Source organism: Stenella coeruleoalba (assembly GCF_951394435.1).
Source record: "Stenella coeruleoalba genome assembly, chromosome: 9".
NCBI lineage: Eukaryota > Metazoa > Chordata > Mammalia > Artiodactyla > Delphinidae > Stenella > Stenella coeruleoalba.
Genome location: NC_137155.1, coordinates 81,184,644 through 81,200,660, shown reverse-complemented (window position 1 = coordinate 81,200,660; position 16,017 = coordinate 81,184,644). Strand labels below are relative to the sequence as shown.

Genomic DNA, 16,017 nt, shown 5'->3' with positions numbered 1-16,017 from the left:
TGTACACCTGCTTTGTGTCAGGCACTGACGAGGAAGAAAAACACAGATGTCCCTCCCCTCGAGGAGCCGACACCAAGTATAGAGACATATAAACATGGAATAGGGTGACAGCACAAAAAATGGATGATGAAAGGTGATGTCAGGTGTGACTTCTCCAGAGGATGAATCACCAGGGCACAAGGAGGAGACGGAGCTTCCGCTGGAGGAGGCAGTTGAGCCAAGGCATGAGCAGGCAGGACTCAGGTGGCCTGTTAGGAGACCCGAACACTTCCTCAGGGTTGGGACTTAGCATCCCAGAAGGGGTTCAGTAAGAGAAGACTAAAAGTCAAATCACAAATGGGATTGTAACCCAGGCTAAGGCATTTAAATTTGTCCAGCGCTAATGAGGAATCACTGAAGTATCTGGCAGTAATACTGAGCCAGGGGAAAAAAACGACATTATATCTCAAAAACATCTGAGAGCATACAGAGAAAGAATCAGAGGGAAGGAAAATGAAGGCAGAAAGACTGTTATCTTAATATTCCAGAGTTGAACAAAGCACTCTCTCAGAGTTGAACAAAGAACAATAGCAATTGTAATGAAGTTTCGAGAAGAGAGATTTTGAAAGAGGCAGAATCTCTAGGTCTCGATAAAAGCCTGCAGGTTGGCGGAGGTGTCTGGAATTGGGTTACCACTTGGCGTCACTGCTAACTTGAGCCAGAGCACCTTCAAGGGCATGGTGGGGGGAAAACCAAATCACAGCAGGGCAAGGAGAGACTAGATTACTGCACACAGAAATAGTGGCTGTGGCTGACAAAGGGTGAAATCTGTAGCTCTCAAATACTTCATGTCACAGGGACCTTTGAAGAGTTACTAGGAGAAACTGAGATGCTCTGGAAGAGACAAAAACCACTAGGCTGTATAAATATATGAAACTCCAATGAGAGCAGGGATCAGATTACATGGTATTCTTTCAGGTGGGATAGTTCTGGTAAGATTTTATTGTACTGTTACATAGGCTACAGCTAAGATACTTCAGAACAAGCTCCAACTGGCCTTGATTTTCATCCACAAAACAGAAAATTAAAACCCAACCCTTCTTCCCTACAGGCAACACTGCTTCTTCCTTCTGGGGAAATGAACTTGACTGGCTCTAGCCAACCAGGGTCAACACTCTTCTCCTCTTAGAAGCAGGCAAGCTGTTACACAACACAAAACTGAAAGGGAAAGAACTATTCAAAACGTTGATCAAGAAAAGCAATTAGCACCCAAAATTTGAAAAGTGCTGAGAGAGATGTAATCTTCAGCACTTGGACTAACAGTACGAGAAATGTCTGTAGTAGCAGAAATTAAATAGCACTAGAGATTACCACAGCTAACATTTGTTAAGTAGCTTACAGGCCCATGCTAAACATTCCTCATTATCTTGTTTAATCCTCATTGAACAACCCTGAGGTATAGAGTATCCCAATACTTGTGCTTACTGATAGAGGACCAATGGAAAATAACTGATTTTGCCTATTTAGTCATTATCCCAAGAATCTAATTGCTGCTGATAGAATTTGGGGTGATTTGTCTCTATTTCCTATAACACTGCTTTACTATCTTCTTAATTCAAACAAAATGCTTTTTATTATAGATGAAAAAAACTGCATGTTTTTCCTTAAATGAAAGAACCCCGTGAGCTGCTTTTTTTCCCGCACTTCCATGGGAGGAAAACAGCAGACGGAAGCTGAGGTACCAACTTGCCCATCATCATCAAGCTGAGGCAAAAGACAAATAATTAGAATCCAGAAACTTCATTTTTGATAGCCAAAGCACCACTGAAGAAGAGACAAGAACTGATGTTTCAAAGTACAGGAGCCAAGAAGACTGATGGCAGCTGCCTGGAGAGGTAACTTAAGGAGTCCCAGGCAGACCACAAAGAAGGCAAGGTGGCCAGGCATTAGAGATGGGGGAGAAGGGGGCTGGAGTGGATGGTGGAACAAAGCTCAGAAGCTTGTCAAATCGCCATAACACATGGTTCTTGACAACTACTGAACCACAAGTTGCCCTAAGAAACTGATAACTTCCTCCCTTCAAAATGCATATTTACACAAAATTTTGCAAACAATTTCATGGGGTTCACAGACGTCCTTAGGACACAGATCCCAGATTAAGAATCTATAATAAGGCACATTCCTAACATTTATAGTATATGCTACCATTTATGAAAATGAGTGTCCACGGTATAGCACAGTGAACTATATATACTCAATATCTTATAATAACCTATCATGGAAAAGAATCTGAAATACATATAACTGAATCACTTTGCTGTACACTTGAAACTAACACAACATGGTAAATTAACTATACTTCAATTAAAAAAAAGAAAGAAAGAAAAGAAAATGAGTGTCTGCTTGTATAGGTGATAAATGCCTCTGGAGATTCAAGCCTGCCGTAACACCAGTAGTCTCCTGGGAGAAGAACTAGATTTTTCACTGTGCATCCTTCTGAATTTTGAAGGTAAATGAAGAATTCAAACATAAATAAAAGAGCTCTGCCATAACTAAAGCCAACCTCAAACAGCGGAGACTACCTAGGAAATGTACTAACCTGTTCCAGAGAAAGAGGCTTGAAACACTGATAAACCTGAAAAGGCTCTAAACCTATGGGAAAGTGTATGACGGAAAGAGACTGGGATTACTGGGATTAAAAGTAGTGAATGTATAAACTGAAGCAAGCCACTGTTGATTTGTCATCAATCCTGTGATATAAAAATACTTGAAATAGGGAGGCTACTTCAAGATGGCAGGAGTGAGACGCGGACATCACCTTCCTCCTGACAAATACATCAGAAATACATCTACATGTGGAACAACTCCTACAGAACACCTACTAAACGCTGGCAGAAGACCTCAGACTTCCCAAAAGACAATAAACTCCCCACGTACCTGGGTAGGGCCAAAGAAAAAAGAAAAAACAGACAAAAGAATAGGGACGGAACCTGCACCTCTGGGAGGGAGCTGTGAAGGAGGAAAAGTTTCCACACACTAGGAAGCCCCTCACTGGCGGACACGGGGGGAGACGGGGGGAAGCTGCAGAGCCATGGAGGAGAGCACAGCAACAGGGGTACGGAGGGCAAAGTGGAGAGATTCCCGCACAGAGGATCAGGGCCGACCGGCACTCACCAGCCCGAGAGGCTTGTCTGCTCACCCATCAGGGCGGGTGTAGGCTGGGAGCTGAGGCTCAGGCTTCAGAGGTCAGACCCCAGGGAGAGGACTGGGGTTGGCTGCGAGAACACAGACTGAAGGGGGCTAGTGCACCACAGCTAGCCGGGAGGGAGTCTGGGAAAAATTCTGGACCTGCCTAAGACGCAAGAGACCACTGTTTTGGGTGCATGAGGAGAGGGGATTCAGAGCACCACCTAAATGAGCTCGAGAAGGGTGCGAGCCGCAGCTATCAGCGCGGACCCCAGAGACAGGCATGAGACGCTAAGGCTGCTGCTACCGCCACCAAGAAGCCTGTGTGCAATCACAGGTCACTATCCACACCCACCTTCCGGGGAGCCTGTGCAGCCCGCCACTGCCAGGGTCCCGTGATCCAGGGACAACTTTCCCGGGAGAACACACGGCGCACCTCGGCTGGTGCAACGTTACACTGGCCTCTGCCCCCGCAGGCTCGCCCCGCATTCCATACCCCTCCCTCCCCCCGGCCTGAGTGAGCCAGAGCCCCCGAATCAGCTGCTCCTTTAACCCCGTCCTGTCTGAGTGAAGAACAGATGCCCTCAGGTGACCTACATGCAGAGGCACGGCCAAATCCAAAGCTGAACCCCAGGAGCTGTGCGAACAAAGAAGAGAAAGGGAAATCTCTCCCAGCAGCCTCAGGAGTGGCGGGGTAAATCTCCACAATCAACTTGATGTACCCTGCATCTGTGGAATACCTGAATAGACAATGAATCATCCCAAAATTCAGGCGGTGAACTTCAGAAGCAACTGTAGACTTGGGGGTTTGCTTTCTGCATCTAATTTATTTCTGGTTTTATCTTTATCTTAGTTTAGTATTTAGAGTTTACCATCATTGGTAGATTTGTTTATTGATTTGGTTGCTCTCTTGCTTGTTTTATTTTTAATATATATATATTTTTTCCATTTTCTCTTTCTGTGAGTCTGTGTGTGTATGCTTCTTTGTGTGATTTTGCCTGTATAGCTTTGCTATAAAGAAACACAAGCTTTAAATGATACATTAAACAAGATGGACTTAATTGATATTTATAGGACATTCCATCCCAAAACAACAGAATACACTTTCTTCTCAAGTGCTCCTGGAACATTCTCCAGGATAGATCATCTATTGGGTCACAAATAAAGCACTGGTAAATTTAAAAAAATTGAAATCGTACCAAGTATGTTTTCCGACCACAATGCTATGAGACTAGATATCAATTACAGGAAAAAAACTGTAAAAAATACAAACACATGGAAGCTAAACAATACACTACTAAATAACCAAGAGGTCACTGAAGAAATCAAAGAGGGACTCAAAAAATATCTAGAAACAAATGACAATGAAAACACGATGACCCAAAACCTACGGGATGCAGCAAAAGCAGTTCTAAGAGGGAAGTTTATAGCAATACAATTCTACCTCAAGAAACAAGAAACATCTCAAATAAACAACCTAACCTTACACCTAAAGCAATCAGAGAAAGAAGAACAAAAAAACCCCAAAGTTAGTGGAAGGAAAGAAATCATAAAGATCAGATCAGAAATAAATGAAAAAGAAATGAATGAAACAATAGCAATGATCAATAAAACTAAAAGCTGGTTCTTTAAGAAGATAAACAAAATTGATAAACCATTAGCCAGACATTAAGAAAAAAAAGGAGAACACTCAAATCAATAGAACTAGAAGTGAAAAAAGAGAAGTAACAACTGACACGGCAGAAATACAGGGATCATGAGAGATTACTACAAGCAACTATATGCCAATAAAATGGACAACCTGGAAGAAATGGACAAATTCTTAGAAAAGCACAACCTTCCGAGACGGAACCAGGAAGAAATAGAAAATATAAACAAACCAATCACAAGCACTGAAATTGAGACTGTGATTTAAAATCTGCCAACAAACAAAAGTCCAGGACCAGATGGCTTCACAGGAGCAATCTGTCAAACATTCAGAGAAGAGCTAAAACCTATCCTTCTCAAACTCTTCCAAAATATAGCAGAGGGAGGAAAACTCCCTAACTCATTATACGAGGCCACCATCACCCTGATACCAAAACCAAACAAAGATGTCACAAAGAAAGAAAATTACAGGTGAGTATCACTGATGTACACAGATGCAAAAATCCTCAACAAAATACTAGCAAACAGAATCCAACAGCACATTAAAAGGATCATACACCATGATCAAGTGGGGTTTATTCCAGGAATGCAAGGATTCTTCAATATACACAAATCAATCAATATGATACACCATATTAACAAATTGAAGGAGAAAAACCACATGATCATATCAATAGATACAGAAAGTTGTGACATAATAGATGTGACAAAATACAACATCCATTTATGATAAACACCCTCCAGAAAGTAGGCATAAACGGAACTTACCTCAACATAATAAAGGCCATATATGACAAACCCACGGCCAACATTATCCTCAATGGTGAAAAACTGAAACCATTTTCACTAAGACCAGGAAAAAGACAAGGTTGTCCACTCTCACCACTATTTTTTTTTTTTCTTTTTTGTGATACGCAGGCTCTCACTGTTGTGGCCTCTCCCGTTGCGGAGCACAGGCTCCGGACGCGCAGGCTCAGCAGCCATGGCTCACGGGCCCAGCCGCTCCGCGGCATGTGGGATCTTCCTGGATCGGGGCACAAACCCGTGTCCCCTGCATCGGCAGGTGGATTCTCAACCACTGCACCACCAGGGAAGCCCTCACCACTATTATTCAACATTGTTTTGGAAGTTTCAGCCACAGCAATCAGAGAAGAAAAAGAAATAAAAAGAATCCAAATCAGGAAAGAAGAAGTAAAGCTGTCACTGTCTGCAGATGACATGATACTATACATAGAGAATCCTAAAGATGCTACCAGAAAACTACTAGAGCTAATCAATGGATTTGGTAAAGTAGCAGTACAAAATTAATGCACAGAAATCTCTTGCATTCCTATACACTAATGATGAAAAATCTGAAAGAGAAATTAAGGAAACACTCCCATTTACCATTACAACAAAAAGAATAAAATACCTAGGAATAACTACCTAAGGAGACAGAAGACCTGTATGCAGAAAACTATAAGAGACTGATGAAAGAAATTAAAGATGACACAGATGGAGAGATGTACCCTGTTCTTGGATTGGGAGAATCAACATTGTGAAAATGACTATACTACCCAAAGCAATCTACAGATTCAATGCAATCCCTATCAAACTACCAATGGCATCTTTCACAGAACTATAACAAAAAATTTCACAATTTGTATGGAAACACAAAAGACCCTGAATAGCCAAAGCAATCTTGTGAAAGAAAAACGGAGCTGGAGGAATCAGGCTCCTAGACTTCAGACTATACTACAAAGCTACAGTAATCAAGACAGTATGGTACTGGCACAAAAACAGAAAGATAGATCAATGGAACAGGAGAGAAAGCCCAGAGATAAACCCACACACGTATGGTCACCTCATCTTTGATAAAGCTGGCAAGAATATACAATGGAGAAAACACAGCCTCTTCAATAAGTGGTGCTGGGAAAACTGAACAGCTACATGTAAAAGAATGAAATTAGAACACTTCCTAACACCTTACACAAAAATAAACTCAAAATGGATTAAAGACCTAAATGTAAGGCCAGATACTATAAAACTCTTAGAGAAAAACATAGGCAGAACACTCTATGACATAAATCACAGCAAGATCTTTTTTGACCCACCTTCTAGAGAAATGGAAAAAAAAATAAATAAACAAATGGAACCTAATGAAAGTTAAAAGCTTCTGCACAGCAAAGGAAACCATAAACAAGACCAAAAGACAACCCTCAGAATGGAAGAAAATATTTGCAAATGAAGCAACTGACAAAGGATTAATCTCCAAAATTTATAAGCAACTCATGCAGCTCAATATCAAAAAAACAAACAACCCAATCCAAAAATGGGCAGAAGACCTAAACAGACATTTCTCCAAAGAAGATATACAGATTGCCAACAAACACATGAAAGGATGATCAACATCATTAATCATTAGAGAAATGCAAATCAAAACTACAACGAGGTATCACCTCACACCAGTAAGAATGGCCATCATCAATGAATCTACAAACAATAAATGGTGGAGAGGGTGTGGAGAAAAGAGGACCCTCTTGCACTGTTGGTGGGAATGTAAATTGATACAGCCACTATGGAGAACAGTATGGAGGTTCCTTAAAAAACTACAAATAGAACTACCATGCAACCCAGCAATCTCACTACTGGGCATATACCCTGAGAAAACCATAATTCCAAAAGAGTCATGTATCACAATGTTCATTGCAGCTCTATTTATAACAGCCAGGACATGGAATCAACATAAGTGTCCATCAACAGATGAATGGATAAAGAAGATGTGGCACACATATACAATGGAATATTACTCAGCCATAAAAAGAAACAAAATTGAGTTATTTGTAGTGAGGTCGATGGACCTGGAGTCTGTCATACAGAGTGAAGTAAGTCAGAAAGTGAAAAATAAATACCGTATGCTAACATGTATATATGGAATCTAAAAGAAAAAAGAATGGCTCTGAAGAACCTAGGGGCAGGCAAGGAATAAAGACGCAGACGTGGAGAATGGACTTGAGGACATGGGGAGGGGGGAGTGTAAGCTGGGACGAAGTGAGAGAGTGGCATGGACATACATACACTACCAAACGTAAAACAGATAGCTGGTGGGAAGCAGCCGCATGGCACAGGAGATCAGCTCGTGCTTTGTGACCACCTAGAGGGTGGGATAGGGAGGGTGGGAGGGAGACGCAAGAGGGAGGAGATACGTGGATATATGTATGTGTGTAATTGATTCACTTTGTTATAAAGCAGAAACTAACACACCATTGTAAAGCAGTTATACTCCAATAAAGATGTTAAAAAAAAACAACTTGAAATATACAGAAAAGAAAGAGTACATCAAATGTGCAGTCAAGGAGGAGACTGGGCTATAACCTGGGTCCACAGCCTCTGCGAGGGGAAGCACCTACCTCATCCGGGGTGTCTTTTGCATCAGGTTGTGTGGCAGCTGCCCTGCGGGCAAGGTTTCCAGCGCGAATGTTGCTAAGGTTGATCTGCCTCTCTGGAGGAGGCCCACCACGAGGCTGCCCGCGCACAATGATGGCACACCCTGAGAGGACCTAGGTAAGGGGAAAAACAGAGAAAATTAGCTGTCTAAAGGTAACATCACCACAATACGATGGTCCACTCCTGTATCCCCAACATCTAGAACACTACTCGGCCTCTTGAAGGCACTCAAATATTTGCTGGATGACTGAATGAACAAGACTATTTTTAAGTTTATAAGAGAAATACCTACATAAAACCTTGGGCTAGATTCTGAAGTGACTGACCCAGCAATACAAATAAGAATTACACAAAATGATAGAAGACTCAAAATAGACTAGGGTGAAGAGGCATGCGAGACATGGAAATAACCTTTGTAATTTCATCCCAGCAAGCTGACCACCACCTGTGTTCTTTTCAGTATTTAAGAAGTTAATGTCTCCATCCACACGTGCTGTTCTAGGGTGGAAAAGGCAAGCAATGGAAGAAGGCCAGAGAAAAGTGGAAGCTGAAGGAAGAAGCCCCGACACGCCAGCCACACCAGCCAGAAGGAGCCGAGGATTCCCAGGGCTAATGTGGAGGCAGTGCAGCCAGAGCCCAGTGCTCACACTTCCTCTGTAGACAGTGCTCAGACTCTAGGCTAAGAGAGAAATACAGAAGAGAGAATCTAGAAACCCCACGCCTTCGGTGATTACAACAGGGGCATCGAAGAAGCACCTTAAAGCTCCCAAGTCCAGCAGCTCCTTCCCTCTCTCTCTGAAGGATGCCAGGCATAAAACCCACTTGGCAACTATGGAATGAGCTCTAAAGCTCACTTAAAATATTTGCGGGGGGAAGAAGAAAGGATTTCACGTGGGAGAAGAGAAGAGACGGCACACAGAAAAACGAGAATCATCGCCCAAGCTATTCAAATTCTTTGCTCAGCGAGGCACGATTTAATCAACAGGGAGCCTTGAGCACTGGCTTCACTAGAGCTGAAAGGCTCAATCCCACCTTCAAAACAAGAAAAAGCTGCTGAATGAAAAGTTAGTAGATGGAAGGTTGGAGAGTCCTGCCAATGCAGAACTCCGCAGCAGACAAGACCACGGAGTTTTCTGTAAAGGGAACAGTCCTTGGAAAGGAAGCTGACTCAAAGGAAGAAAGGAAGGAATATGAAGGAAGCCACTTTGATATGCATTTGCTTAGCTGACTTGTCTCCCTCACCTCTCCACCTTAACTCATGCTCTAAATCGTGGATTATTAATATAAATACAGAAATGCATTAAACATATATGTACATCTTAAAGAATAAGAAGCAAACAACTATGTAACCACCACCCAAGTTAATTACCAAAACACTAGCAGAACCTTGGATCCCCCGTGTCCCTCTCTACTCCCAGCCCCGTCTCCTGACCGCCACCACTATCCTGACCATTGTGATAACCCCACCTTCCTTGCTTTTCTGTACAGTGTTACCATTTACGTATACATCTCTATGCAATATGGTGCTTTTGTTTTTCCTATTTCTGAACTCTATAAACTGAGTGTACTGTGTGTACCCAACAGTGACTTGCTTCTTTTGCCCTTTTTTTGGGTGAAACTCATTCATGCCAGAACACTAGTTTATTCACTTTTGTGGCTGTACAGTATTCCATTGTATGAATCTACATAGTCCAACAAATATACATAGTCCAATTTTTTTTTTAATTAGTGCTAAGATTAACATCTCATTATCCCCAATACCTGAAGCATATAGACCTTGGTCTAAATGGTTCCTCCGTGGCTACACCATGACACATATAACAAAAGACCGTCTTCCTTACCTAGTTACAAGTCATGCTTTTCATTTTTATCCTTTGTGATCGAGTGTTACCAGCAATTAAACCCTACAGCTTCCAACCAAACAGTCTTGCTAACAGCCTTTCTTGAGAACCCATGTCCTGGACATCATCCCAGGGATCTGACATTCTAAAAAGACAAGCCCTCAAACAAAGCAAAGCCAAAGAAGAGATATACTAGGGCACAGGATGGTTGATGTCCCTGAAATGAGAAGGGCCAAAGGAAGAACAGGAAAAGAACCTGGAAATGATTCATTTACAGTCAATTCTTCACACGTGGCGGAAGAATAGCACATTTTTGAATAACTGCCTTGAAATCATTCATGTACAGACCGCAACGGGACTGAGAAGCATAGAGCATACAAAGCAGAACACCCGTCTCAAAGGGCTATTCCTTGATTTTTGTCAAGTTTTCACAAAAAGTAATAAAGCACTCCCAGGAGACCCAGTACCTCTCGGGAAGCCCAGCTGGAAACTCACGTTGGCTAACCAGTGAGCACTGACCCAGGCTAAGAAACAATCCTTATTTCTCAAGTCTGGCGAAACCCGCTGAAAAGCTCAGGAATAGAATGACTGATGACTACCCTCTTATTCCCCCTAAATATCAGCAAGGTGTTACCTCTAATGCCTTGACCTAGTAAAGTAGATCCCTGGGGGACAGTGGGTCTATAACTATTATCCCGGGCCCATTAAGGGCTTTAGTGAACAACTTGTACAAAGGCATTTTGAAAAACCTCGTTTGTACACTCTCCCCTTGCCCTGAAAGCTATTCTGAAGACTGCTGTCAGAGCTTCTTTGCATTACTGCACCAAATATGCCATTCAGACAACAGTCAGTACTTGAATTAATATTAGAGAGAGGTGATTTTATAGGCAGCACAACACCTTTTATACTATTGAGGATACAAATGCAAACAGCAGCCACCAAGTCAACCTCCCAAGCAACAAGGACAGATATTCACTGTGGCAGGTACTGCTATTCCTGTTCCCCCAGGAGGAGAGGACTGGCATGGCTACATCTTTCCTCTGAAACTCTCTCCCCCTCATTCATTTGGCCACAGCCTTGGCGATGAGATAGGAAAAGACTGTCTGCAGACCATTATGGAAGGAAGAGACCTGTCTATATGGGAAGAATTTGTTTCCTTCCTATTATTTATAGGAACTGAAATAGTTCAAAACACACTCCACCTCCTTTTTTGCTCTCCCCATTTCATCTCCCAAGTACTGTTCAACTCCCTCCACCTGCCTCACTTATCAAGTCTTTATTCAAGTTCTTCCTCAATAAAAATATTTAATGGGCTTCTCTTGTCTAAGGTTCCCCACCAAATAAAGCCAAGGGAAAGACCTTCTGGGGGAAAAATACTTAAAATGTCTTTATTTTGGGGGGGCTGTGTTTGGTCTTCATTGCTGCACGCAGGCTTTCTCTAGTTGCAGTGAGTGGGGCTACTCTTCTTTGTGGTGCGCAGGCTTCTCATTGCGGTGGCTTCTCTTGTTGCGCAGCACGGGCTCCAGGTGCGCGGGCTTCAGTAGTTGTGGCACGTGGGCTCAGTAGCTGCAGCACATGGGCCCCTAGAGCGCACGGGCTTCAGTAGTTGCGGCGCGCGGGCTCAGTAGTTGTGGCACGTGGGCTTAGTTGCTCCACGGCATGTGGGATCTTCCAGGACCAGGGATTGAACCCATGTCCCCTGCACTGGCACGCAGATTCTTAACCACTGCGCCACCAGGGAAGTCCTTTAAAATGTCTTTAGGTAAAATATGAAAAAGACCAAGGGTCTATATATCAAACTTAACTTGTATCTCATATGGCATGAAAACAAGTCATTTTTCCTCTGTAAATCACAAGACCTAACATCTGAAGTTGATTACTTATAATTGTATCCATTGATTGAGCCATTTATTTATTCATTCATTTATTAATTCAACACAAATTTATTGAGTACCTTCTATATGTCAGGCATTGTTCCAGGCAAGTAACATACTTCAGTGAAATAAAACAGACAAAAATGTCTGCTCTTGGAGACAGGGGTAATTGTTCTGCCAAAGCTGTACTGATTCATGTTGCAAACTTTCATGGATGCAGTAATTATCATTAATTGCTAATTTATAGGGCATAGAAAGCAAGTCATATGGTAACTGCTTTATCCAATTATATTAATAAAATGACATATTCTAGAAAAATGATCTTAGCCCTACCTGATACAGCAGGAGGCTTGTGAAAACAGCTGTCAAAACGAGTCAGTGTGATTGAGGTTATGAATTAGACAGTTTTCATCTCTGACAATAAAGGCTGCAGAGAGACGTGGTGTGATTCAGAGGACCTGGCTTCAGGGCACAAGTTGGATGGTGACAAAGGCTGAAACAAGCCAGCTGAGAAGGAAAATGGGGACTCAAACTGCTCAAACCCACTAACAGGTTTACTGGGAGATTTACCTACAGTGAAACACTTTATGGGCAGCTATTAAAATACTGCACAGCAACAGGAACACCACCTTAAATCTTCAATAGATACTGATAAATGACTTGGTTTAACTCTTAAGCCCCTAGACCATGAACACCAAAAGATAGAAAACTTCTTATACAGAAACCTACCCAGGGCTTCCCTGGTGGCGCAGTGGTTAAGAATCCACCTGCCAATGCAAGGGCCACGGGTTCTAGCCCTGGTCCAGGAAGATCCCACATGCCGCGGAGCAGCTAGGCCCGTGAGCCATGGCCACTGAGCCTGCGCGTCCGGAGCCTGTGCTCCGCAACGGGAGAGGCCACAACAGTGAGAGGCCCGAATACCGCAAAAAAAAAAAAAAAAAAAAAAGGGCAAGGATTTGAACAGATATCTATCCAAAGAAGATAGACAAATGGCCAGTAAGCACATTTATTATTAGTCATAAGGGAAATGCAAATCAAAACCACGATGACATATCACTTCATAGCCACAAGGGTGGCTATAATCAATAAAACAGACAATAACAAGTGTTGACAAGAATGTGGGGAAATTAGAACCTTAATACATTGTTGGTGATGCAATCACTTTGGAAAACAGTCTGGCAGTCCCTCAAAAGTTAAACATAGAATTATCATATGACCCAGCAATTTCACTCCTAGGTACAAAGCCAAGAAAAATAAAATACATGTCCACATAGATTTTGTACACAAATGTTCATGGTAACATTACTGATAAGAGCCAAAAAGAGTAAAAACAATCCAAATGTCCATCAAGTGACAAACAGATAAGCAAAATCTAGTATAACCATAAAATGGAATATTATTCAGAAATAAAAAGAAAGGAAGTACTGATTGATGCTACAACATGGATAAATCTTGAAAACATTATGCTAAGTGAAAGAAGCCAGACAAAAAGCCACATATTGAAATAATTCCATTTATATGAAATGTCCAGAACAGGCAAATCTATAGAGACAGAAAGTAGATCTGTGGTTCTCAAGGGCTGGAGGGAGAGAACAGGGAGTGATTGCTAATAAGTCCAGGGTTTCTTTTTCTTTTAAGTACCAATGAAAACTGTTCTAGAATTAGACAGTGGCAACAGTTGTGTGAGTAATTTTATGGTATGTGAATTTATTTAAATTAAAAAAATTAAGATCCAATATGGAAGTATAAAAATATGACATAAAATGTCTATTTCCACAGGGGTATTTCCATATCTTGTAGGAAGATTAGACCCTTAGCTGAACAACACTAACAAAAGTTTTTTAAAAGGCAGCCTACTCAGACCCAAAATTCAGGCATGGGGATTCACAACAGAATGAAGGGCTTCTGTAAACTTTCAAGTCCTCGAGAAATAAGAAGATAGAAGTCACGGGAAAGAAGCAGAACTTTAGTGAAATCTACAAAGCCCTAAAAAGGAGAAAGATGGCCAAAAACAATACAAGCTTTTTCTGAGAAACAACACAGCAAGTAGAATGAACTCCTTTCCCTCTGTGGCACAGAAAGGAGAACCAAGAAAATCATTAACAGTCCAAGAACCAAGAACAGGCCATAATGCCATCCAGAAGTCTACAAAGGCCACAACCCAAAGGCTGCATGTTTAGAGGACAAAGAAGCAGGCCAGCGACTCTTCTCTGGACAAGGTGTTTTCTCCACCTAAAAATACCATCAGGGGACGGGAAAGAACTGTTGTGCACTTTAATGAAGCAAAAAACTCTAAAGAAACGGAATTAAAGTAGAACTTAAAAAAAAAAAAAAAACTGAGATTGGAGAAAATCTTAGTATATCAGAAAAAATGCTTCCTGGCCGCCAGAGCTGTTGCCTCCACAGGAAGAATCATCTCTTGAAAATTAAAACGTCATTTAGACAAGGAGCAAGCAATCCCAGAAGAGCCTAAGCCGTGTGGTCTGGGAGGTCTTTCCCAGCATATGCGCCAACATGACCGGCTTTTTCTTTCTTTTTCTGGCGAAAGCAAGAGGCAAACCTAAATGAAAGGGCCCAGCATTCAAGCACAATGACCTGGAAGCCCATGGCCTCGTGGCAGGCCATTTCACTTGTGCCAGGCACACCAGCTCTTTCAGGAGAGACAATCCAGGGCCAGCTGTACCATGAACTGGGCCTCAGTTTGGAAAGAAGCAAGTTCAAACCCCAAGGGGACTCTAAGGATCACCTGCAGAGAGAGGGCAGCTAACTGAGAGCATCTAATCAAGGCCCTTTTATTTTACAGATGAAGAATCTGCAAATGAGACAGGCTAAAGTGACTTTTGCTTAAAATAAAATTGATGGCAGAGCAAGTACTAGACCTGAAGTCCCCAAACCTGATGTTCTACTATGACACAGGAAGAAACAAGCATTTGGGGAGTTGCTATCTGTTAAAACGGTAGGTGAGGTTACCTACTGATTAAATCTTTTCCTCAGTTAAAAATCTCCATTTCCGTGTGCCAGCAGAGCAGGTGTCAGAGACTAAATCACTAAGCCAGCAAAGCTTCCATGAGCTGGCTCCCCAAACCAAATCAACACTTATTAAACACTACCATATGCAGGGAAAGCAGACTTGCAGTCTCAATTTTATCAAAGAATACCCAAAAAGGAGACACAAAGGAAGAAAACTTCAGAATGATAAAAAGCAGGATTGGCAAACTACAGCCCAGTGGCCAAATCCGCCCTACCACCTGTTTCTGTACAACCCATGAGCTAAAAATGGTTTTTACATTTTTAAGTGGTTAAAAAAAAAAAAGGATATTATGTAACACATGGAAAGAGTATGAAATTCAAGTTTCAGCTTCCATAAATAAAGTTTTGTTGGAACACGGCCAAGCTCATTCACTTATGTAATAGTCTATATGGCTGCTTTCACACTGAAACAGCAGAGTTGAGTAGCTGATACAGAGCCCACATGGCTCTCAAAGGCTAAAGTATTTACTACCTGGCCCTTCAAAGAGTCAGTTTGCCAGCCTCTGATATAAAACATTATGACAAGGAATGAGATGAAAACTAGTTTTATGGCAGGTTAAATGGTACGTGCACAGCAAAAATAAATTCTGGACGACCACTTCAAGTTACACATACTGCTCATCTTTATAATCAGGGAAGGGGCAGTGGTAAGTGGCAATAAGAATTTAGTTTCAGAATCAAACCCATGTCAGTGATGATTTTTGAAAGTTCATTGGCTCTATTAGCTTCAATTTCCTCATTTATAAAATAAGTATATCAGAATATCCATGAGAGGTGTGATGAAACCTAAACAAGGGAATAAGGCCCTTGGCACAGAGGGTGGCCAAAAGACTCAATAAATAATAGCCAATATCGTTTTTATAAGAAATGGCTTGGGAGTTCCCTGGTGGTCTAGTGGTTAGAATTCGGCACTTTCACTGCCATGACCCAGGTTCAATCCCTGGCCGGGGAACCGAGATCCCGCAAGCCGCTGGGTGTGGCCAAAATTTAAAAAAAAAAAAAAAGGGCTCAAAGTGTGGTCTGAAGTAAAGACT

General features: G+C 42.0%; 1 protein-coding gene across 1 annotated transcript in view; it reads right to left on the bottom strand.

Annotated features, from left to right (window-relative positions):
• The window catches only part of SND1 (staphylococcal nuclease and tudor domain containing 1), a 417,706-nt gene that overhangs the window by 381,010 nt on the left and 20,679 nt on the right, over positions 1-16,017 (bottom strand). Inside the window, exon 2 of the mRNA XM_079932265.1 lies at positions 8,202-8,351. Coding sequence (XP_079788391.1) covers positions 8,202-8,351 — 150 coding nt within the window. The remainder of the gene's footprint in view (positions 1-8,201; positions 8,352-16,017) is intronic.